The following is a 25,476-nucleotide window of genomic DNA, read 5'->3' as shown; positions in this document are numbered from 1 at the left end:
GGTTCAGTTAACCGAACCGTGGATACCCCTAACAAATAGAATAACATAACAAATAAGCTTGTTTTTTTGGGTAGATGACATAAAAAATACATGTCAAACCTCACATATAATGTTAGAAGATTACCTTACTTCATAGTTTATAGTTGCCAATATACGGCACTACTATTCTCCCCAGAGTCTTTCTGCAAATGGATGACTCTCAAGAAATTTGTGGTGGAAAGCTGACTCACATGGTTCAAAGCACATTATCTAATGGCCTAAATTAGGCCTTCCTAAATCAGCTGGTGTTCTAGGCTTTATAGAATTATAGCAATGTTCAAAAGCAGATTTGGTGGTTGCTTTCCTAAGGTAGCACTCCATGGTGTCAACAAGGAAAAATATTTTTCTAATCAATCTATCTTCACCGCAAGAAAAGGAAGACAAAACTCCCTATTGTGGAAGCAAGCCCATGGCTTAATTCAGGAATTAACACCCAACCTCCTTCAATGATGTCCCAAAACCAAGCAATGATGCACTTCACCATCTCCTGAACCTTAAAGTAACAGATTAATTTGCTTCATCTAGATGGAAGAGGAATAGTTTAGGCATTTATAAAGTAAAGTCAATGTACAAATCTTTCTTAAGTGACTTGCTGTCTTCATCATCCACTCATTTCACTTGGAATCTATTGTGGAAACTTAACATTCCCTACCATTTCCAAGTTTTTACTTGGAATGCACTATATATGGGATGGAATATTAGTTAAGACAAAATGATCAAAATGGATTCCAATCCAAGATCAAACTGGAGATTTTTTCTGTACCAGTTTATTACACACCAATTTAGAGGGAAATCTTCATTGTCAGTTTTTACACAGGAATGAGATTACAATACAGCAAATAAGAGATTTCTGGCTTCTTTTGCAAATTTTGTGCTCTTATATTTAATTTGGGAAGCAAGCAATAAATTGCTTTTTGAAAACTCAAAGCCATCACAATTGGAAGTCATTCACAAAGTTTCAACTTATGTTACTAGCTAGTGAAAGAAACACTAGTTAGGATCTTACATGGCCAAACTCAACTGTAGCATAAAATCAGATCATGCTTTAATCCACATATTGATGGTTCTTATGACCCTTTTACAAGTTCTGGAGGACTCGCCTTCATCCTTCAATGCATTCCACCAATCCAACCATTGTTAAAGGAAAGCCATGTTGGGCAGCAGACAACTATGATGCGGAAATTAGAGCCTTAGTATGCACCTCGGAAGCAGCTTTTAATTCTAATCTTAGCAAGTTGATCATTCATTCTGGCTCTCAGAGACTTATATAAACCTTTTGAATAGCAGGAACAGACCTATGACATGGATAAAGCAGTTTCACTGGATTCGCATCAACAGTCCAAACAAGAATTTCCAATCTACATTTTTTGTTCATGTTAATAGAATACTGAACCAAGTTGCTCACATATTCGTTTATTTCGCTTGTAAATGTAAAGTGGCTATAAGCTACAACTCTGTATTCAACTGTCTTGCATGTCCAGTTCTTTACTGAATGAAGCTGCTTCTTCTCCCTCCCTCCCCCCGAATTAGCAGTCTAGATGATCAATTGATTTAGTTTTTCAGCAACTATTTCGCTAATCTACTATTTGCCATATTAGAGATCTTTTTTTTTCTTAAAAAACTTAATTTGTATTCTATTAGAAGATTCATAGTATTGGAGCATCCATTCCATAGAACATTTCCTTCATTCTTGCCCTCCTATAATTGCAGAGGCTTGTCAATTACTGGTTCAGATTGAACAATTGGGATAAGACTTTGCAAAAGTCGCCAATCTTCCATCAATGTTGATTCTTGGTGAACCCATCAAAGAAAGGCAAGCGACGTCTACTGCTTGGTAGTGATGGCAATAGCACCAGAAGCAGCTGTCGGCCAAGTTGGCCAACTGATGTCTAAAGTTGAGAGGACCGGTTGGCATACTCCTGAACCAATGCTCCAAAGAGTGAGGGCCTTTCAAGCAAGCGAGATGGTTTTTCAAATTCTTTAGCTTGTCCTGTATAGAAAAAAAAGAGCAGATATTAATTTCATATTCTTAGCAACATCATCATAGAAAATATGTGGCGTCAAAAAAAATCAGAGAAAATATGCTATTCAAGGAACAGCTTATGCAGCTTGCAGACAACAATTATGAAGTATTAAGTGCAGAACTACGACAATATCTTGGACAGTCTGTTTGTCCCTCAGAAAGGCTCATTCACTTGCTTATTTCCCTTTTCTTTTCCTATTCAGCTGTGAAGCTTTGAAGTTTTAATAGCTGACATTAATGGAGAGAGACAAGTGTTTTTAGAAACAAAATTTTAGAGTTTCCATGATTTGTCAATTTAACACAGATTAAACATTGTCTCACGTCCAATCAAATCTATTTACTGTACTAAATCCACTTACATCAAGAACTACAAGCCAACCATAGATCATCTGTGCCAAGTCAAGTAGTTACAGCAGAATTGAGAATACTCAACCAAACTAATGAGATTTAGAAGTAGCAATACTTGTCACCATGTATTCAACTGTCTTGTAGTCTAAATATGAAGCAATACCCCATCAATTACATGATTCGATACTAGGATATGCAAAAGTAAGGTTGTGAAGGCATACCAGCATCGACAACCAACACTCTATCACAGTCCATAACTGTGGGTATTCTGTGAGCAATGCTAATAATTGTGCAGGCTGCAAAGTCCTCTCTGATGATCCTTTGGATTATGGCATCGGTTTGTGAGTCAACAGATGCTGTTGCTTCATCCATGAACAAAATTCGGCTGCGCTTCAGAATCACTCTCCCCAAACAGAGAAGCTGCCTCTGTCCCACGCTCCAATTGTCACCATTATCAACCACTAAGGTGGAAAAGTTTTGCACCCATAAGTAACAGAAGAGGCTTTAAAATGGAAGATATATAGTTTAACAGAAGAAGATTTAAAGCGGAAAATAATATAATCAGAGAGAGAGAGAGAGACCTGCAGAATCAAGTTTATCAGGTTTTTCAGCCACTACATCTTTTAGTTGGCAGCGTTCAAGGCTCTGCAGAAGGGAAAAGCTCCAAACTGTCAGCATAGGAACCAAGTTCTAGAAATATAACGGAGCTTAAGGAAACTGGAATTGTACATACACTATTACTAATAATATTTGGAAAGACAGAGTTACCTTCCATATTTCTTCATCTGTATACAGCCCAACAGGGTCAATATTGCTCCGGACAGTCCCTTCGAAAAGGACAGGTTCTTGAGGAATAATTCCAAAGCGCGACCTGAGATCATGAAGACCTAGCTTGCAAATGTCGATCCTATCAATAATTATTTTCCCTCCAGAAGGCTCCACCAGCCTGAACAAAGCTTGGATCAGAGTTGATTTTCCACTCCCAGTTCGGCCAACTACACCGATCTTCTCTCCTCCACGAATGCTAATAGTGAGACCCTTAAGAACCAGGGGAGTGTTTGGTCGATATCTAACCTGTTAACCAATAACCCAGCAACTAATTGTTAGAAAAATCCTCCAAAAAATACAACTAGCTAGGTGGAATTTTGGTGCAGCATGCTTGCACGAGTCAAGGTGCCCCTTAAATCTTCAGATCCTTTACCTGCAAGTCTATGAGATCAACATTGCCATGAGTAGGCCAATTTGGAGAAGGAAGGCAGTCCTTGATCTCCCATTCTGCTTCAGATGGAATATTTGTGAACTGCTTTACTCTCTCAACTGAAACCATTCTGTTCTCCACCAAACAGCTCATGTATATCGCCCAAAACAAGACCGCATTGAGAGATAGACCATAGGAGAGAGTTAATCCAACATACTCTACATCATATTAAACAAGAAATCAGTATTTACAAGAAACAAATACTTTTCTGATTGGAAATAATTTACATTAATCAATAAGAACGGTGCAGACATCCATCATGCATGGATCAACTCCTTATTAAAACATTAAAGGCTGGTACCTATTGGTCTTAGAGGGTACACTTTCTCATCAAAACCCAAAACATTGAAACATGCATACATGTTATCCCATATACAATATTGGGTATGCGATTAAAAGTTATCTAGTACAAATTACACTGCAAGAATCTATAACGCAAACTGATACATGGAAAAGTTACAAGTAGAAAACAAGTAAATTGCAAATTAAAAAAAAAAAAAAACTTGAGAGAAAAAGAATGTTAGCATATAACTATAGATGAGTATGAGTGTGAGATGGCTCACAGCTCACAGGGTCTGAGGGTCTTGTGTATGCTGTAAAAATAATAAGAAAAGCATGTGTTGGTATACAAGTACCTGGCTTGATAATACTGCTGGGCAAGAAGATCATGAAAACAGTGGAAATGCAAAGGATGACACTCCCAATCAATTCTAAGCGGAAGCCCAGCCATTCATTAGATCCAAAGTTATGGAAGTCCATTCGTAAATTTGCATTCACCCTGTCAACGTTCTCCTGGCAAAACCTTGCCTGCTTTCTAAAGCTTCGGATTGTCATAACTCCGGAGATGCTTTCTGAGAAATGGTGGATAACTGGAGCTTTTGTGATCGAGTCAAGGCGAGTCAACTCTCGAGATGATGCAAGAAAGTATCCCTGCACTCTTAAAGAATAAAAGTAAGTCTTGGAAATGACAACTTTTAGTCTCTCATGAAAGTTTCACATGACAGTGTACTGAAAGAATGGATTATATGAGGCCAATTGCTAAGGCTGTGCACATGCAGTTTGATGACAGTTATCTAGGACTCTCGAAAAAGAATGAACCAGTTGGATGCCGTATAATGAGTGATTCCATATACATGATGGAATCCACATTTGGGTGCGTAGTGTAGTGATGCATTGTTTGGTAAAGGCAACAGAGTTTACAAGGGCTCACAGTGTCCCAGTGTAGAATCAGACTAGTTTTGTTGGGTCGGGCCCGTCTAAATCAAAATCAATTAAGACATATTGAATTGGACCAGTCCAGACTTAATGGTCCAAAGTATTTATTGGATTGGATTGGACCTGGTCCATCCGTAATGGGTGTATTTTAGTTTGGGTGAGATTTGAACCAATATCTGTTCCATTGATAGAAGATACGAATATGTTTTAAGTGTCAATAGACCAGGTTGGATTGGATTGGACCTGGCCCATTTGTAATGGACTCGTATTGGATCAGATTGGATTGGACCAAATCCAGTCCAATTGACAGTTTGACACCCCTGAACCAGTGCAGCCAACGTGCATGTGCAACTTTGAAAAGATGTACAAGAGTAAAATGAGGGCTGATGTTGAAGAGAGTGTTCACATACCCGGTACCAGAAATTCAGCCAACCTAGTGGAATTATGAGGAAGATTGTTGGCCAAGCATACTGACAAGTGATGAAAATGATGCTGAGCAATGTAATGTACATAGCAATAGTAATGCCCATAAAGAAGGGAAGAAACAAATCAATGTTGGTCTGATCTGTTGACGCCTGCATAAAAGGATCGAAAAAAAAGACTCATTAGACATAATTTTGCAATTTTATTTGTTCATCCACAACATTGTTTGCCAAATAGTAGAATGAGCGCCATGGTTTAATGGAAAAGATGAAGGAGTGACCAGACTCACCCGACTCAAAATTCTTCCTGAAGGAGTGGTGTCAAAGAAAGACATGGGAGCATGCAGTATGCTATGTAGAATTTGGTTGAAGAAAACCTGAGCTGTTTTAAGCCCCAAGTAAGTGACGAGGAAAGCTCTGATCAATATCAACACACATGAAACACCAGCGATTAACGCGTAGATTTTAATAAAAGTAGAGGGGTTGAACGATGCCGTACGATCGGCTGCAGTCTCGTATGCTAGCCAATAGTCGCTTGCCATCAGAGATCCCTGCCACAGAAGAGACATTATCAACACGGCAGCCACTCCCCACCATCCATACGCCTCAGTGCCGTATTGCTTGTACACCAGTAAGCTGACTTTGCCGGTTTCCCTCTCTTCGTCTTTGATGAGCTTTGAGCTACCCTTCTCAGACTTGGGTCGCTCCACAGACCCGTTCACGCCATTGGGTTCCCCTGGCCCTGGGGTTGGAGAGTCTCGGGGCGTTTTGGGAGATGGTTGCTGCTGGGAATTGTCAGTCGAGTTAGTTGCATTCTCTACCAGTTCCATAGACGTTTCATGGGCAGCTACGAGCGCTCTGAAATCCATTCCAGATTCTAACAGGCCGTTATATTTTCCAGATTGTACGATCTTTCCATCTCGCATCACCTGGTTGTAAGCAAATGATCAGAAGAAACAACAGAGACTTCATTTTTTAATTCGAGTGCATTTATTCTTTCAGATTCACGTAAAAGAAAGATGTAACTGGCATGGCTGCCGGTGACTGAAACTCCATTATACATATATATATAGGACTGGAAAGTTTATACAGACATGCACCAAATAATGAACCAGATAGAAAATGATCAGAAGCAAAGAGCACACTAACCATGATTTGATCGACATTGCGCAAGAAGTCAACTTGGTGGGTTACGAGCAAGATGGTCTTCTTCTTGAGAGCTCCCCTCACACATTCCTGCAATTTTAATAAAAGAAAAGAGCTTATAAGAGAGAAAGATAACCGAGTTGTTGGCTGTTGCAAAGGAACTTATCGGACCGGCATTCTCCTCTGGTTAAGTGAACCGGGGCGGTCCAGAGCCTTTGTAAACAGGAAAGCGATAGTCACCTTGAATATCTCCGATCCCGTTTGAGCGTCGACGGCGCTGAAGACGTCATCAAGGAGGTAGATGTCGCAGTCCTGATAGACGGCTCGAGCGAGCTGAATGCGCTGCTTCTGGCCACCACTGAGGTTGATCCCGCGTTCTCCAATCTCTGTCTGGTCTCCGAACTCCATCATTTCCAGGTCCTTCTCTAAGCTGCATACTCTGATCACTTCCCTGTACTTCTCCGTGTTCATTGGCAACCCGAACAGGATATTGTCCTGGATGGTTCCGTTCTGGATCCACGACGTCTGTGCCACGTAGGCTGTGGTCCCACAGACTCTAACCTGTTGTGAAAAAGAAAAGGATTATACCAAAATCAGGCAGGTGAGCAAAATATGCTTGTGCTTGGCCAAACACAACGCTCAAAGTCTCAAACTAGTTGAAAAAAAAGTTTTATACGTTGAAGTGATATAGTTTTCTCCAAAAAAAAAAAAAACTATTATATATTTAATTCGGGTAAATGGATATCATACGCATCCCTGTAGATTAACATACTCTATTCCCGTCCTTAGCGGGTATGAATTAAAGCCCCATAATTTGAGGCAAATCCTACTCTAATCCTAAGTTTTAAATCCCTAATCCTAACCCTAATTTAATCCGATCTATCCAATCCTAATCCTAACTTAAATCCAACCCAATCCAAAGTCAACTTCGGGTAGGGCCCAACCCAACATTTTTTCCATTCCTTAAACTTCTTAATCTCAATCCTAATCTTAACTTAATCTAACCCAATCTAAAGTCAACTTCGGATAGGGCCCAACCCAACCTTCTTTCCATTCCTTGAACTTCTTAATCTCAAATCTTAATTCAATTTTCACTACATATAATCCTATTAGGATTAAGTGAAATGATTATCTTAAAAGAAATAAATGATAGTATGTAGAGGGGACTATACAGTAATCATGCATCTAAGCAAATCAGTGTATATCATTTATATAAGGGAGAATGACCGATAGCCCCCGTGTCAGAATTTGTAGGTTTAGTGTACGGTTGGGGTAGGTGCCAGCTCGGAATTGATGCCAATTCACGGGCCAGCGTGGATGCATAGAGTGTAGGTATCAGTCCATTTGAATGCTTATAACCCTGTAGTATAAATTAGAAATATGCATTGGGCAAATCCATACTTTTCCGTATATATAACATATATTTATATATGATATGTACTATATAGTTAAGTTCAGATTGGGCTGGGTTACCCAAGGGGTCAATCCTAACCCAACCCGAAATAAAGTTGGGTTCATAAATTTAAACCATAACCCTAATCCGATCATCAATCCAACCCAAGCCATTGGGTTAGGGCCAACCCGACTCAAGTTGCAGCCTTAATTTGATGGATCCACCCCAAATATAATTTTATCTCATGCATTGCATTGAATTATTATCCACATATGTTTCTAGGCCTGTTAATAATGCCCAAAAATCCGCAATTTGATCCAAATTTGAACCAGTTATTTCATATTCAGATTATGTGTTTATATAATCAAATTGAATTTAAATTTTATGATTTACATCTGATTAACAATCGGATCAGATTCATATTTAGTTCCATGTCATTCAATTAAAATCAAAATATGATTATATTATAATATTTATTGATTTTAATATATAAATTTTATATAATTATAAAAATATATTTATATTATATTATATTATATATGAATATATATAATAAACTCAATATGTTATATTTACATTAATTTATTATATATAAAAGTTGAAAAGTAATCAATTTTTAATTTTTTATATTGTAAAAAATTAAAGCAGAATCATAGTAAATCCAAATATGATCCGAATCCATTAAGATCAGAATTCAAATGCAATTTTTCAGTAATTACATCAGATTCTGATTTTATTGAATCCAATCCAATTACAACCTTATTTTTATTATTTTTTTTAATGGATGCCCTACCTCAATCTATTCAACAAATTTTCTTTTATGAGATAGTAGGATTTTTCTTCATAATATTATTATGAACCCAAATTTTCTATTCACTTTTTCTATCCATATTTTATCCATCGTGGATTGCATCCACACATCTCATAGTTCAAGATGATGTATGGTCGCAATTCATGTCGGGTAGAAAATCCAGCCTGCTTATACCGAATTCACATCTGCACTCCACCCCCACAGAGCGTACTCCAGGTACCATCCACAATGCATTCCAAAATGTTTCAAATGCACGCTGAGATGTATATATGGGGCGCCTGTGCGAACTCGCTTATACCACGCACGTGAAAACAAACACTGCAGAATTCAGAAAGGACATAGAGCGACAGTTCCGGGACCATAGAACTGCTACGATGCTCCAAATGTACGATGTTACGGGCTGCATTGCATGGCCTAATCATAATGTCCCATCACACACATTTGTGAATTGTGAGTTATAAACTCTTGTCGGCTGGCGTCATGCCGTGCGACGTTACGATTGTCTCACATCTCGTAGCAGAGATATTCTACCTATTCTAAATTATGGGCCACTGGGCCCTATGCACCAAAGGTCTCTACTAATAAGAGCTGCAACAGGGCGCAGATCCAACGACATGCTTGGCCCACCCAACCTGAGCATCTTCATGAATTAAACTCTGGACCATGGATTGCAACTCTATGAGATGTACTGGGAATTAGAATCAGAATCGGAATTAAAATCTAATCAAAATGACCCATAAATAAGTAAGAATGGGATTTCATCCCCAAGGCAGAGGTTGGGAATGGCGATTCCCTCAAATGAGAAAATACTATTCCAGTAGAAATGGAAATAAAATTCCGATTCTATCCAATTAAACAATTAGAATCAGAACAATTCATTCTGATTCCAATTCCAAACTCTATTCCTACAAATCAAATGGGGCCTTAGTCATATCTCTAGTTATGGTTGAGGTTAGAGGTAATTTTATCTCTAAATCATATTTACAATATGCATATGATCTGAATGGGCCAAAATCATGCACTCATGCACAAAGTGAAAGATGGAAGTACAATAAATATAATTTAATACTAATATGTATTATCATGATATTTATATTTATGCTTATTCAATTTATTTATAAATTTTGATAGTAAAGCACAAGTGAAAGAAACGCATATAAGAGAGCATTAGAGAGAGAGAAAAATCAAACCTAACCAAGTCCAGTTGGTTGAGTCCAGCTGGTTTGAGTTTGGCTGGATCGTATCACTATGGCTAGCAGGTGTCAAAAAGGGTTTGTTCAAAAGTGTTTGCTTGATCAATCAGATGATGTTGAAGCAAAAAACAAAGTGAAATGATGTGACGAAAGTTCTATATATTCGTATATTATGGATATTATTCTTACAGATGCTTAGAAAGTCGTGATCTAATAATACAATGGGACCCTCTATTTAATATTTCTGACAATGGCTTAAAGAGGACAGGGGTTCTGAAATAAACCACCATAGCAGTGTTTACAAAATTGCAATGATGCCTCTCGTTGCAATTTTGTCCATTCAATCGAAAATTCGAAAGGTAACTTGAATTGATTGAATATTTAGGGGCTGTTTGGTAATTTTCATAAAATAAAAAGTCCGTAATAGTAAAAGTGGGGCATTCAATCGAAATAAAAAGTGGGGCATTTTCATAAAATAAAGTCCGTAATAGTAAATAGGAATGGATTCGAGTTGAATTGAATTGAATATTTAGGGGCTGTTTGGTAATTTTTTTTGAGAATATTTTTAGAAGTTTTGACAGTTAAAAGATATATTGAGTTTTTGCATAAAGATTTGAGTAGTCTGAAGCTAGTTTGTTTATCGTGTGCCTTTCTTTGTCTTTCTACATGAGAATAAAGTGAGAAAGACACGAACAACTCCATTTGGAACTTTTAGAAATCAGCCCAAAATGGACTTTTGTGTCTTTTTGGCGCACCGACTTTTGGCGGTTAGATCTGTTACAAATCAAACGGAAAAAGACCGCGATGTGGTCTGTTCGGCTTATAAACAACCAAAAGACCATGCAGAAAGATACACCAAATGGGGCCTTAGTTATTTAAGTTTGGCTTGGTAGAAAAAAATATAAGTTTTAATTTAATTTAAATTTGGATTCGACTGGACTCAAAATGTTATATGCATAAAAACTATACATATAAAAAGTATATATTATTATACATATAAAAAATTAAAAATATTAATAATATAAGCTCGATTTGGCTCATAAGGTTTATGAGCTGAACTTCATTAAACTTGAGTTTGACTCAATTAGCAAATATCCCTATATATTAGATTCAAAGTTTGGTTTAAATTAAGCCGAATCAAGTTTTTCATGAACCACGTTCAAATAGCCCTTGAAATTTTTGATTTGAATCCACCCCTAAAAGTAAAATAGACAAGTGATCAAAGATATTTAATTACTCGTATTGACTGAGGGAAAGTATATAACAAAATTGTCTAATATGAAGGTATCAAAAAATGAGACTAGGGTAGAGGGGATGTAAGTAAATTGACGAAGAGGAATTTTTGTTAAAGACCGTTCAAGTAACGTGAGTTTGGAATCGGCTAAAGTATGGGATAGAAATACTAGATGTTTTCATAATTTTCCCATCAAAAGGAGAGCTAAAAACAAAATTCTAAACAAAATTCTAAATTAAAAATGAGCATGGAGAGTGGATGGAAGGGCAAGATCAAATTAAGAACATCCTAGTGGACCACTTCAAGGTAGTTTTCACTACCTCACCTTCAGAGATCTCCACTGCTATTGAAGCTGTGAATTGCAGAATCACTAAGGAAAACAATGCAGATATCCAAAGAGAGGTAACTAAAGAGGGTGTGGTAAAAGAAGTGCTATCTTCCAAATGGCTCCTAGGAAAGCTCTAGGATCTGATGGGTTCCCAAATTTTTTCTTTCAAAAATTTTGGGAAATTGTTAAGAGGATGTGGTAAAAGAAGTGCTATCTTTTTTTAATGATGGCATTCTAAATAAAACCATGAACTCCACCTTTATAGCCTTAATCCCAAAAGTTAGATATCCAAAAGAAGCATCCCAATTCAGGCCGATTAGTTAGTGCAATACAATATATAAAATCATTGCAAAAACCTTAGCTAATAGGCTTAAACCAATTCTAGATGAAATAATATCCAAAAATCAAAGTGCTTTTATACCAAAAAGGACTATCACAAATAATATCTTAATTGCCCATGAGGTGATGCACTTAATGGCTCAGTCTAAAGCTAAAAATGGTTTCATGGCTATCAAACTAGATTTGCATCAAAGCATATGACAGGGTGGAATGGGCTTTCTTGAAGTCAACTGATGGAGGGTGATTTGACCCGACCTCATAATAAGGGGACACGTGGACATGACTCGACATAGGTGCCAACTCGGCATGGCCAGCTCGCTACAAAGTGATACTCCACTACCCCAAACTAAGGGTTCGAGTTGAAATCGTCCCGAGCTAAGGGCACTTCGGTACCAGGTCGCGGCACTAGTACCGAGCTAAGGGCACTTCAGTTCGAAGTGTACAAGCCTTAGCGAAAGAACATCAATTCAAGGTAGAAACCATCTTGGGTATACCGATCTGCCTTCAGTATAACCCCGAAAGTCACTCCAACGGTTCATCGAATTCTGTGGGATCACGCCTCGTAACAACTAAGCATTATCCCCCCGTCCGATTTGGGCGGAAGCGATTAACCTTATCAACTGATAACGTTATCCCTAGATAACACGGAAACGGATTCTATCATGGCGTTGATCTCGGAACTACTCTGCGAAGCTCGCGAGGACTCCATTATATAAAGGCCCCCCTCCTGGGGCCCAAGGTACGCGCAATTACTGCTTACTAGCTCTCTTGCTCTTTAATTACTCTCAGCTCGCACATACTGACTTAAGCATCGGAGCGACCTCGTCGGGTAAGCACCCCCGGGTTCTCTGATTCTTTATATGCAGATTCTCCACGTCCGCCGTCTACTGGAAGCCGAATCACCCCTAGCTAGAAGCAGTCAGATTGCGCAGCATCAATTGGCGCCATCTGTGGGAAACGCTTCGAAAAGCCTTTTCCACTAAGCATCCTAAACTCATTTTTAATGGCATCCTCCAGCAACGCCGAACAAAACGCCGACATGAACACCTCCGGGGGGGCAACTCCAGGTCCCAACTGTCTGTATCGGACAGTTCACTGTACCTCTCTCTGCGGATGGGGTCCCCACCCCACTCCCCCTGACGGTGGGTGCTACCTTCGTCGAACCTTCAATCATTCCCCCAACAGTCAGACAGAATCAATTGGACGACCTGGTGCATTGCATGCGAGCTATGCAAGCCCAAATGCAGCAGGTCCAGTAGTTTCAACTGTATCAACAACAGGTCCTACACCATGTTTATCAGCAGCAGTTTCCCCCACTGCCGCAGAATTAGCAAACTCAACAGTCGGTTCCACCTCGGCATCCGGCCACACAACAAGTTAAGCCTCGCCGCCAGCGTGAGCGCCCTCCTCGTTGGTGAGAGACCTCCCAAGCCCAGAACCATCTCGGGAGCCAGGCCTCGTCCCGCGGCAGGAGGGAGAGGCAGGCCACTCCGCCCGCCTCCCAACAGGTGAATAGATCAGGAGATACCCAGCCTGCCAGGGCCGTCTCACCTCGGCCCTCCCAGTTCGAAGTTCCACTTGCGAAGAACCGATTCGGGGTTCTGGCCATGGATTCCAGACCAGGCCCCTCAGTTCGCAGCAGCCGCCACTAGCATTCTGAGCAACTCCCCACGAGGACCGTGCCTGACAACACCGAGGCTAGTAGCACTAACGCGGAGCCAGCGAAAAAGCAGCAGAAGCAGTGTCGGAAGGCTCACCGAGCTACAGTCCAAAGCCAACCCAACCAGCCTAAAGGAAAAGAAGAGGCGAGCTCGGGAACAGTAAAGACTGCCCCACTCCTCTCTGTACCATCTCCCTTATCTCTCGAGCTCCTAGCTGTTCTGATGCCCAAGGACTTCAAGGTACCTCCCCTGGAGAAGTATGACGGGTCGTTCGATCCAAATGACCACATAGATTCATTTTAATCTCAGATGCAACTGGCCGGAGTAGATGAATCCTGCATGTGTGTTGCTTTCTCCACAACTTTTAAAGGGGTAGCTCGCACATGGTATAGAAACCTTGCGCCCGGGACAATCAAGAGTTGGGCGCAATTCGTGCAGATCTTCACCTCGCACTTCATCACTAGTAAGAGGTGCCTGAGGTCACAGGAAAGCCTGCTCGGAATAGTCCAGAGGGAGGGAGAATCTATCCGGAGCTACATCAAGAGATTCAGCGATGCGTGCTTGTAGATTCCCAATCTAGATCCCTGTAAGGCTTATAGGTGTAAATAGAGGAATCACCCACAAAGAATTCAAGTGGCACGTGGTTGCCAACCAACCCAAAGACATTACTGAGTTCCTCAAGCTCGCCGACCAGTTCATCAGAAAAGAGGAAGAGATGAACCAAAAGAGCGAGAATCCACCAGAGAAGAGGAAAAGAGAAGGTGAGACCTCAACTAACGGGGACAACAAGAGAAAGAAGGATGAGTCAGTCCGAGGAGGAAAACCGGATCAACCTTTTCGAGCTCCTCAAGCTGAAAGAACAAATTACACTCCCTTGAACGCGAAGCGGGCAGAAACCCTCATGGCGATCAAGGACGCTTCTTACGTGAAGTGGCCACCTTGGATGAGAGGAGACCCAAACACCAGAAATAGAAATGTATACTACCACTTTCATAGAAATCACAGTCATGGCACTGAAAACTATAAGAATCTTCGCGACGAAATAGAATAACTCATCCGTCGCGGATATTTGAAAAACTTTGTATTAAATGATAATAAAAATCAAACAGGTCGGCAGGGGGGGCAAAGTAGAGATGCTCCCGAGTCCAATAATAGACAGAACGAGCAGCCACAGAGACAGTTGCTCGAAGAAAGGCCAGTTCGAGGAGTAATACACATGATCAACGACGGATTGATTGTCGCGGGTTGCACTTCAACCGCGGCGAAGACATCAACTCGTGAAATGGAAAGAGAAGAACATAATCCTCCAAAGTGGCCAAGGCTAGAAGAGCCCATTTTCTTCACCGAAGACGATGCGCGCGGAGTCCAGTACCCCCATGATGACGTGCTCGTCATAAGAATAAAAATTAATGATTTTGAGGTGAAGTGCGTCCTGGTCGACTTAGGCAGTTCGGCGGACATACTCTTCAAAGATGCATTTGACAAACTACAACTCTAGGAGAGTGACATCAAGCCCGCGAACACTCCCTTGGTAGGATTCAGCGGAGAGGAAGTCAGACCCCTGGGAAGAGTTACAGTACTTGTGGAGGTTAGTACCTGGCCTAGCATAGCGAGATTCGACCACACTTTCTTAGTGGCCACTACTCCCTCCCCGTACAATGCCATAATAGGTCGGCCTATCACCCACACTCTACGCGCACTGGTGTCCACCTATTACTTGGCCATGAAGTTCCCCACAGACTTCGGAGTTGGGGTAGTGTGAGGCGACCAACTCGAGGCTCGTAAATGCTACGTCGCCGCCCTCAAAGGGAAAGCAAAGGTAGCAGAAGACCTCGAGTTGGAGCGACCTACGGAGTACCATGAAGAGCGAGCTTCGCCAATAGAAGAGACGACCTCTATACCCGTTTCAGCAGAAGATCCGACTAAGACTCTCCAGATCGGCGCTTCGATTGAGAAGCCTCTACGTTCTCAGCTGGTAAGATTCTTATTTCAAAATTTAGATGTTTTTGCATGGTCCGTGGCAGATATGCCCGGCATAGACCCTAAAATAATCACTCACAAATTGAACAATGATCCTGTATTTAGGCCCGTTAGACAGAAGAAACGCAACTTAGCCCTAGAGCGCTGGAGAATAGTTGACGAGGAGGTCGGGAAACTCCTTGCAGACGATTTCATCAGGGAGGTCCATTACCCGAGCTGGGTGGCTAACCCCGTTCTGGTAAAAATGGCCAACAGTAAGTGTCGCATGTGCGTCGACTATACCGACCTGAATCGAGCTTGCCCAAAGGACTGCTTCCTACTTCCCAAAATCGACCGTTTGGTGGACGCGACCTCAAGGCACGAGTTGCTGAGCTTCCTGGATGCTTATTCGGGCTACAATCAGATCAGGATGGACCCTGTCGATAAGGAAAAAATGGCCTTCATAACCGAGCTCGGCCTGTACTGTTACAAGGTCATGCCCTTCAGACTGAAAAATACCGGGGCAAATTTTCAAAGACTTGTAAACCGATTGTTTAAGCCGTTGATCGGAAAAAAGGTAGAGTGTTATGTAGACGACATGGTCGTCAAGACTCAATTTTCAAATGATTTAATAAAAGAATTATATTGTGTTTTTCAAATTTTGCACAAATACAATATGAAATTGAATACCAATAAATGCGTCTTCGGTGTCACTTCGGGTAAGTTCCTGGGTTACATCGTTAACCGACGCGGTATCGAGGCCAACCCCGAGAAAATTAAGGCAAACCTAGACATGAGACTGCCCCGAAAATTGAAAGAGGTTCAGAGGTTGAATGGTCGAATAGCCGCTCTGAGTCGTTTCATGTCTAAATCGGCAGATCGCTGCCTACCTTTCTTCAAGGCAATCAAGAGAAGCAAAGACTTTGAGTGGACCGAAGAGTGCCAGCTTGCTTTTGACGAGCTCAAAAGGTACCTCGCCAGCATCCCGGTTTTGACCCGACCCGAGGAGGGAGATATTTTGAAACTGTACCTCTCCGCGAGTGACGAGGTAGTCAGCTCGGTACTGATAAAAGAAGTAGATCGGGTTCAACAACCCATCTACTATGTTAGCAAAGTTTTGCAGGACGTAGAAACGAGATATCCAGAAATCGAAAAGTTGGCGTGCGCGCTAGTCCTTGCAGCTCAGAAGCTTCGACCATACTTCCAGGCTCATACCATCGTCGTCCTCACCAACAAACCTCTGAGGCAAGTCTTGCTCAAGCCCGATGTTTCTGGTAGATTATCGAAGTGGGCCATCGAGCTCAGCGAGTACGACATCCAGTATGAGCCCCAGACTGCCGTCAATGCCCAAGCCTTAGCCGACTTTATCGCGGAATGTACCTTTAGCACTATAGTCCCTGAGCTGATCGGGCCCAAGCACGGAGAAGCTTCAACCAATGCGGCACCACTCCCTGTTGGAACGAACCCGACCTTGGATGAGGAGCTCTGGATCCTTCATGTGGACGGCTCGTCAAATCAGCAAGGTAGTGGAGCTGGAATCATTCTGTATGGGCCAAGCGGGGTGAAATTGGAATACGCGCTTCAGTTTGAGTTTGCTGCGTCCAACAATGAAGCAGAGTACGAAGCGTTGATAGCCGGGCTTGCCTATGCAAACGAAGTACGAGCTAAAAACCTCATCATCTGTAGCGACTCCCAGCTCGTGGTCAACCAGGTCACCGGCGATTATGAAGCCTGAGAACTGACCATGGTCGCCTATCTAACCAAAGCCAGAGAAGCTCTTTGTGATTTCCAGTTCTACTTCATCAGGCAGATCCCGAGGTCCGAGAACGCTGAGGCCGATGCCCTATCCCGATTAGCCAGCACAAGCGACAACACCATGAGAACCACGTACATAGAGAACTTGCCTCGTCCTAGACTTCGAGCCAAATCTACCCGTCATGTCGTGAACTCCCCACACCAGGTCAGGACCCTTGGCTCGGGGAGTGGGGGGCAATTGATGAAGGGTGATTTGACCCGACTTCATAATAAGGGGACACGTGGACATGACTCGACATAGGTGCCAACTTGGCATGGCCAGCTCACTACAAAGTGATACTCCACTACCCCGAACTAAGGGTTCAAGTTGAAATCGTCCCGAGCTAAGGGCACTCCGGTACCAGGTCGCAACACCAGTACATAATTCTATTCGAGGTGTACAAGCCTTAGCTCAAGAACATCAATTCGAGGTAGAAACCAGCTCGAGTATACCGATCTGCCTTCAGTATAACCCCGAAAGTCACTCCAACGGTTCACCAAATTCTGTGGGATCACGCCTCGTAACAACTAAGCATTATCTCCCCGTCCGATTTGGGCGGAAGCGATTAACCTTATCAACTGATAACGTTATCTCCAGATAACACGGAAATGGATTCTATCATGGCGTTGATCTCGGAACTACTCCGTGAAGCCCGCGAGGACTCCATTATATAAAGGCCCCCTTCCCAAGGCCCAAAGTACGCACAATTACTGCTTACTAGCTCTCTTGCTCTTTAATTACTCTCAGCTCGCACATACTGACTTAAGCATCGGAGCGACCTCGCCAGGTAAGCACCCCCGGGTTCTCTGATTCTTTATGTGCAGATTCTCCACGTCCGCCGTCTACTGGATGCCGCCGAATCACCCCTAGCTTGGAGCAGCCAGATTGCGCAGCATCATCAACCATGGGAAAATTTGGTTTTGGGCAAAAGTGGATCTCTTGGGTCATGAATTGTGTGACAACAGTATCCTATCAGATCCTAGTGACTGGTTCCCCATCAAAAAAAATTGTACCCTTAGAGGGGGCTAAGGCAAGGGGATCCCCTCTCACCTTATCTTTTCCTTCTGTGCTCTGACCTTTATCTTTATCTGCTCTTTTAAACCAGAAAGGGGATAGGAATTTGTCATGCTTTGAAAAAGAAGATTTAAGTCCCCTTGTTGTTCTCTCCAAAATTCACATGTCAATCATCACTCACAGCAGAAATTGGAAAGCTTTTCCAATCCGATGGTGAAAGTTGGTGAGCTATCGAGCCCCCAGAACAAGGTTTTCTTAAATCGAACTGTGATGCAAGTTTTGTTTCAGAAAATAAAGCTTCCTATGGTTTCTTTTTGCGTGATTACTGTGGAGTGTGCTGGGGTGCTGGTTTTGGGTCTCTGAAAGCTTCATCGCCTTTAGTAGCTGAAGCCAAAGCATTGTGGGAAGGAATCTCTTTTGCAGATCAGTTGGGTTTATCAAATACAACCTTCTAATCAGATTGTGCAAACCTAATCAGTTTTTTTTTTTTTTTGTGTGACAGTGATGCTGATGTATGTCCAGATATTTTGTTCTGCTGCCGTGATATCAAAGAGGTAGCAGTTAGAAGGAACTACAGCTTCCAATGGTGCCCAATAAGCTCGAATAGTACTGCTAATGCCGCAGCTAAGATTGGCTTTTCGTCGTCTTTCAAGTCCTGTTGGGCCTTGCCCCGTTGTTTCAGACTGTATTCTCGGAGATGTTTTGCTCCCTTAGGTTTTTATGTTTTTCTTTTTTTTTTCTTTAGTTTGTTCTTCTGTCTTCTTAGCTTGGTTTCTTCTCTGTTTCTGTAGCTTCTTTTGTTTCCTGTTTTTCTTCTTTAATGAAATCTCTCTTTACCAAAAAAAAAAAATGTCCAAGACAATGGTGATCAGAACTATAACAATGGTGAAAGAGAGAGGACATAGCTGAGAGTTGAGACTTGATAGAGGGAAAAAAATAATAGTGATCAGTCGTTGAATTAAAGAGAGAGATATTGGCATTATATACTGAATAATTGAACATGTCAGAAAAGTTTCAACATGTAAGCAACCATTCATCGAAATCGAACGGTGTTTGTTTAAACATTATGACTACACGTTTGTGCATCTGAACTCGTTAGGCCCATAAGTCCATAACAAGCCACATGTCAACATGTGAATGTGACTTCACTTATGTCAATTAATACAAACTTACAAATTGGCTTCTGCTTTCGTATTTTTGTTTTGATTATTATGTCCTTTTCAATTTTATTTTCAAAGAAGAAGACACACCGCCCGGAAAGGCTTAAATAAGAAGTCAATTAATGGATTTGGTGACAGATACTCAGATAGGATAAGGTAGGGAAAGAAAAGGAAGGGAAAATAATCAAACATGGCCATAAGGATTGTACTGGCAAGTCGAAGCAATATGTTTTTAATTCATACATACATTATAAATTTATATAAAAATACACTTATTAAACTTATAAATTATAAACTTTATATATTATATTTAATATCTATATGTACATAATTATGTATAGATTGATTTTAATCAGCCTTCTCTGATTGTTGGTTCAGAGTCCATTGACAACCGTAAAAATATAATAGTACCCAAATCAGCATCTTAGAAAAAATTTGTTCTCTCAAAAAAGACGAAAAAATAAAAATGTAAAACATAGATATAGTTAATTTAGGTGGTACATGACACAATTCAATGAAAATTCTTAAACCCTAAATAGTGCACATCTATATATGTGGGCATGTTTAGTTAATAACGCTAGAGGCTTAACCTGGACTCAAAAAATCAATTTGGATATAACTAGATGCAAATTTGATTTATTAATATTTCAATTTGAATATAATCTTATTCAGATATGAATCCACTTAAGATTGCAATGGATATGAAAGAATTAAAAAAAAAAATCGAAATATCATATACTATATTAATAAAATAAACTAAAGATGAATTGATATTGCATATTATGAACAAAATGAGTTGAAAAAAAATTGTATGAAACTTGATCCAATGACTCTAAGTAAAAAACCAATATTCCAACCAAACTTTCCAATCTTGCAATATAAACTTTAACTATATAGAAGCATTTACAATCTATAATGCTGAAAATGTATGATACAGGAAGGGTTTTGACCAATCGAATCCCCTCCCCAAATGAATTTTTTGATGAATACCACTTGATTGGTTATGACTTTATGATACCGGTTGATTGATTATAAGTCAATATCATAATCAATCTCGAATTAAAAGGCTTTCAGTCCAAAGCCCCCTCCCAGTTAGACATGTGTCATCCCATTTTTACAGGAAATAGAATTTCAATTCAACTACCCACTTTTTCATTTTTATAGAAAATAGAATTCAAATTCTACTACCCACATTTTCTGGAAATAGTAGTTCAATTCATTCATGGGTAAGCACACGTTGCTTTCTTTGTGAATCAATAATTACCTTAATTCAATTTATTTAACTGAATTAATTAATTCATTTACATAAGTAACAAATTGTTAAGAGAAATACAAAATTATTCAATTATAAATAAAAGTGATTAAATGATTCAAAACATTTACTTAGACAAAACATTATTATATAATTAATAAATTGAGAAAAGTACTATAATATGATTAAAAAAATTATAATTGATTATTCACTATAGAATGGATAGTTAAATAATAAAATGATTAAGTAATTTACTAATTAACAATTAAATTAACAAGAAAAATATTGAATAATTTTATTTATTCAAATAAAAAATTGATCAAGCAATTAATATTGACCAATTCAATAAGGAAATAATTTAGCAATTAATAAAATGTTTAAAAATAAAAAATTGATAAAAGGAAAATGATTAAATAATTGAATATGATTAATTAAAAAAATGATTAAATAGCAAAAGTCAAATCCAACACTCCATACATCCCATGTGTAATACATTCTTTAAATGTTAGCAATATTAATTAACAGTATTTAATATAGCAGTTTATACTTTAAAACTTTACCTCATAAATAGTATTTATTATCTGTTTGTAATTTTTATTTCCAGTGTTTCAAAAATGTTATAATAATCAATAGTAATTACCAATAACAGTAATATTTATTGAGAAAAATTATCAAAATTGTATTAATTAACATTATTTATTATGAACTTAATAGTACTAAATATATATGATATTAATTTTTCCGTACTTACTACGGGGTCATTCACCCACATCCATTCAATCTCTTAGCTACTATACTACATTGATGGGGTATTATTATCATTGATTCCACAGCCCTCTACAGAGCCACCACGTTCAGCTAAAAAGCCCATACTAGTGCAACCTATTATGCAATCAAAAAAAGCAGGAAATTTAAGATGGAGGATATAATAGCTGGAAACAGAAACCGTCCAAGATCAGAAACCATACCTTTCCCGCGATCTTATGCATCTCGCCCAGAACCGAAGCCAGCAAAGAAGACTTCCCCGATCCAACGGTCCCAACGATGGCGCAAAGCTCTCCTTTCTTGATCTCGAAATTCAAATCTTTCAGAACAGCTACCTTGCTCTCATCATCCCATCCAAACACACCTCCCTTCACCTCCACTGCCGTCAGGCCATCGCAACCCTCGGCTCTCTCCACCATTCCCTCCAATTCCCTACTCAACATATACGCGTCAAGCCTCCCGAGCGACACCATGGCCTGCGATATCGAAATCATCGACTGAGGGAAGTTCCTGATCGGCTCCTGTAGGATCTTGATTATCGTCGTCACTGTGAACACCTTTGCCGCGTCCAGAGGGATCCGCAGAAGAAGCGCGGTTGCGAATGTAAGCGTCGACACCATCACCGGCGTGCTCCACATGACAACAATGTTGCCGGAGAGTGAGTACATGAACTTGGCCAACGAGCCATACTCTGCCTCACGGAATGACAGGATCCTCTTCATGAAGTGATTCTCCCACGCCTGGAATTTGATCACTCGCATGTAGCTGAGCATCTCGTTGGTTGCTTTCAGCCTCAGATCGCGGTTCCTCATGACGTTGAATTGGAACCGGTTGTTCCGTCGAGTCCCCAAAACCACGAACACGAAAATACCGAGCAAGGCGAGAAACGCAGAGAGCGTAGAAACCCCAATGTAGCCGTAGAGGAGGGCGAAAGCGGCCGTAACTTGGAGGGGCATCAGCCATACAGAGTGAAGTTGAAGCATCATGTCGGAGAGCTGCTGAGCATCGACCGCCATGTAATTCACAATTTGCCCCACTCCGTGCGACTGCCGGGCCGAGCAGGTCATCCGGAGGCCTTTCTTGTACAGAGAGGTGATCAGGGTGGATCTAATAAGCATCCCGGTTTTCTGAGACTGGAAGTTGAATTGATGGTTGCTGAGGACTTCGATGGTTTTCGCCAAGAGGAGCGTCGCTATGAGGTAATAGCCTTCGTAGGGGGAGCTGTGCTTTCCGGCCGTGAAATCGACAAATCCTTGGATCAGAGTTGGTCCGACGTACATTACGCAAAGCTTTACAATCGCAAGGAAGGCAGTGAACGAGAGGTCCTTCCAGAAGCACCGGAGCAAGGTAGTTCGAACTGGGTGCTTCGATTTCTCTGTTGGCTTGGGCCAGTTCGATTGGAAGAGCTCCAACATCCGCTCCGCCCTGTGCTCAGGCGAAAGTGTTGGGACTTTGTCCATCTTGAGAGGGGACATGTAGCCTTTGCGCAACAGGGGATTCATCCAAAGCCACACGGTCTTAGAGAACCATGAAGCAGTGGCGTAGCCTGACACGTTCGTCAAATTGCTCAAGAGAGGTTCCTTCAGTCCTGATTCAGATTCTCCGGTTACTATTATCCCAGTCGATCCTCTAATGGCTACAAGCAGAAGAATTGTGGATATGGGTAGAGTAATCAAGGAAAATATATCGTCCATTCTCAATTCGGGGTCCTGGGTTCCCATGAAAGAGCTAAGTCTTATGACGGCCGAAACAGAGAACAAGCAAACGACGACGAAGTTCACGAACCAGTAGATACGAAGGGTCATCGGATGAGTGACGGCTTGGAATCTCCTCTCGTGGGCAATTAAAATCGTAATCGCAATATAGGTAATGGCTTGCATTAACCGAAACAGAGCTTCGGTCATCTCCCATGTCGATTGGATGCCTCCAGTAAAGGATAAGATGCATAGGACTGTGTAGCAAATGCCCACAAGAGCTGTTAGAGTGAGAGAAAGGTTGAACCAGAAAGTTACTCTGAGATCAGTTCTGTCGTTTCTGATGAGTGGTTTGGCAATGGAAGCGTCGGCATGGTCTTGAGAACTAAACCTTGAACAAAGTTTCTGGACGGCGAAGGCGAAGAGGAGGAGCAAGAAGAGGAGATCGACAGAGGAGAGCAAAGCTCGTTGAGGACATGGAGAGAAAAATATGAATCCCAACCACTGAAATATGACTGAGATGGTGGAGGAATCAGGTGGGGATTGAACAACCGAGCTCGAACATGAGAGAGATGTGATCCAAGAACCAGAGGACATGTTTGCCAGCAAGCTTTCACTCAGATTGAAGAAAAACCCCCCTCTGCACTTTCTTCTCATTAACCTTGATTCTCCATTACGCTGTACAAAAAGAAAACAAGCACTTAGACACTTTTTCCAAAAAAAACACTGAACGACACTGATTTCCAATCTGACATTAATGCATCGGTTCCGGAGAAATTCAGAAATTTATTAGGCCACCGTTTTATCACCTTCATGAACCAGAATCAGTAGAAGATAAACTAAAGAAAGTAATAAGAGTGGAAAAAAAGTTCTTCACAGTATCATTTCAACAAATAATGACAAAAACGACAGAAGTACAGAGAGAACTGATCACCACCAAATATTACGTCAAGAAGTAATCTTTCTGTAACAGTGGAGCTCTGAAGCACAGGGAAAACGAGGTCTGAAAGTTGTTTCCTTAAAAGATTATTTTCCTTTTTTAGCTTGAAATTTGAATCAGTAAGATGAAGAAAAGAACTCTAAGAATGAGAAAAGTGAAAAGGAGAACAGCAAAAGGTAGCTACTCTAAACCAATACACTGACGATGAATTGTTGATGCTTTCGGGCATCAAATGACCTTCATCAACTACAGAAAAAGGCAATGAATTTGTGTTATAAACGTCGGAATGCAGCTCGGATTCTGAAAACGAAGGAGCAAGAGCATCCACAGAGCCAATGATTTCTGTAAGAAAACAGAAAAGAAACCAGTGGAACAAGAGAATCCACAAAGACATGATTTCAGTCAGAAAAGAGAAAAGAATTCAGTGTTCTGTTTAATATTTAATAAGAAATAATATTAGCAAAGAAATTTATGAAAAAAAACAAGGGCACATGAGTAGTGCTCATAAACCAAGACAGTCAGACAAACTCGAGAGCAATTACATCATAGAATATTAGGCCGTCCTGGTAGAGTGAAGAAACAGAAACTCAGATCTCAGCAGATCCTGTTTTTGTCAAGATTAAAGAGAGAAAAAAAAATGGAGAGAAAAATAAGCACGTGAATTAAACAAAAGACAAACGAGGAGAGAGAGCCAAAACAATCCGAAATTTCTGGATTAAGAACGAAAATTTATAAGAGATTATGTAAGGTCTTTCTGCATCTGAGCTGAAACAAAATTTAGTGAAGAACAAATATTAGGCAATTTCCAGGGTAAAACAGTAGAAAGATACAGAAGAAACAGAAAAAAAAAAAACTTGCAAATACAAATGAAACAGAGTAAAAGGCACTTAACAGAGCTGAAAAATCGATCTAAACCAGAAATCTATCAGTTCAGGACAACATTCGTTTTACCTCGATTGAGCGCGCGAACAAAAAAAATAAAATAAAAGTTAATGTATAAAGTAATAAAACCGAAATCAGAGCTTGATTGCAGAGCAGGAAAAAATATGAAACTCTGCAATGTTTTTGAAGTTCTTATACCTTGAATAAACTTGGCTGAAAACCAACGAGCTTTAACTAGTTGAAGACGTGGAGAAAGGGTAGCCGCCATTAAGTGCAGATACAGAGGAGAGAGAGAGAGAGAGCAACGAGCATTCAAGTCTCCCCCGATTGACCAAGTATGAATAAATAGATAAATGACAATAAAAAATAAATGGTTTCAACATAAATAAATGAATGAGCAGAAATAGCTTGTCCTGGTGCACATGAATGGGCGGTTTCCAGACCTACAACTACCCCCGCCTTCCCAATTTACCGTTCAAAAAAAAAAAAAAAAGAAAAATTTCAACTATTTTCAGCCAAAAAAAATTCCACACTGGTTCGGTGATTCCATACATCTCATCTCCACTCGGCCACGTGGGTCATATTAATGACCACCGTTCCAAACT

At 40.5% G+C, this 25,476-nt stretch overlaps 1 protein-coding gene across 4 annotated transcripts; it reads right to left on the bottom strand.

Annotated features, from left to right (window-relative positions):
* Positions 1-765: 765 nt before the first annotated feature.
* On the bottom strand, positions 766-25,230 carry LOC104598966 (ABC transporter C family member 4-like). 4 transcript variants are annotated; one of them, XM_088900599.1, is made up of 13 exons: positions 25,070-25,209; positions 24,227-24,331; positions 21,559-23,727; positions 6,692-7,012; positions 6,455-6,541; positions 5,596-6,234; positions 5,294-5,458; positions 4,304-4,598; positions 3,612-3,826; positions 3,179-3,484; positions 2,992-3,055; positions 2,632-2,871; positions 766-2,029 (listed from the first exon to the last, which is right to left on the bottom strand). In XM_088900599.1, the coding sequence occupies exons 2-13, from the start codon at positions 24,230-24,232 to the stop codon at positions 1,929-1,931; spliced, it is 4,608 nt and encodes a 1,535-aa protein (XP_088756725.1). In that variant the 5' UTR covers positions 24,233-24,331; positions 25,070-25,209; the 3' UTR covers positions 766-1,928. The 4 variants fall into 4 exon arrangements, with proteins under 4 accessions (XP_088756725.1, XP_010259593.1, XP_010259594.1 ...); XM_010261291.3 differs by lacking the exon at positions 24,227-24,331 and having other exon boundaries at positions 25,070-25,230; XM_010261292.3 differs by lacking the exon at positions 24,227-24,331 and having other exon boundaries at positions 24,941-25,076.
* Positions 25,231-25,476: the final 246 nt, after the last annotated feature.

Source organism: Nelumbo nucifera, chromosome 3 (genome assembly GCF_055504915.1).
Source record: "Nelumbo nucifera cultivar China Antique chromosome 3, China Antique-T2T, whole genome shotgun sequence".
NCBI lineage: Eukaryota > Viridiplantae > Streptophyta > Magnoliopsida > Proteales > Nelumbonaceae > Nelumbo > Nelumbo nucifera.
This window is presented reverse-complemented; position numbering and strand designations above follow the sequence as displayed.

Excerpts from the sequence above, each read along its gene's own strand:
- LOC104598966 (XM_088900599.1), bottom strand. Across the intron at positions 7,013-21,558 it reads TGCATAAGATCGCGGGAAAG|GTTAGAGTCTGTGGGACCAC; the intron begins GTATGGTTTCTG and ends TTTTCACAACAG. Across the intron at positions 6,235-6,454 it reads GCAATGTCGATCAAATCATG|GTGATGCGAGATGGAAAGAT; the intron begins GTTAGTGTGCTC and ends GCTTACAACCAG.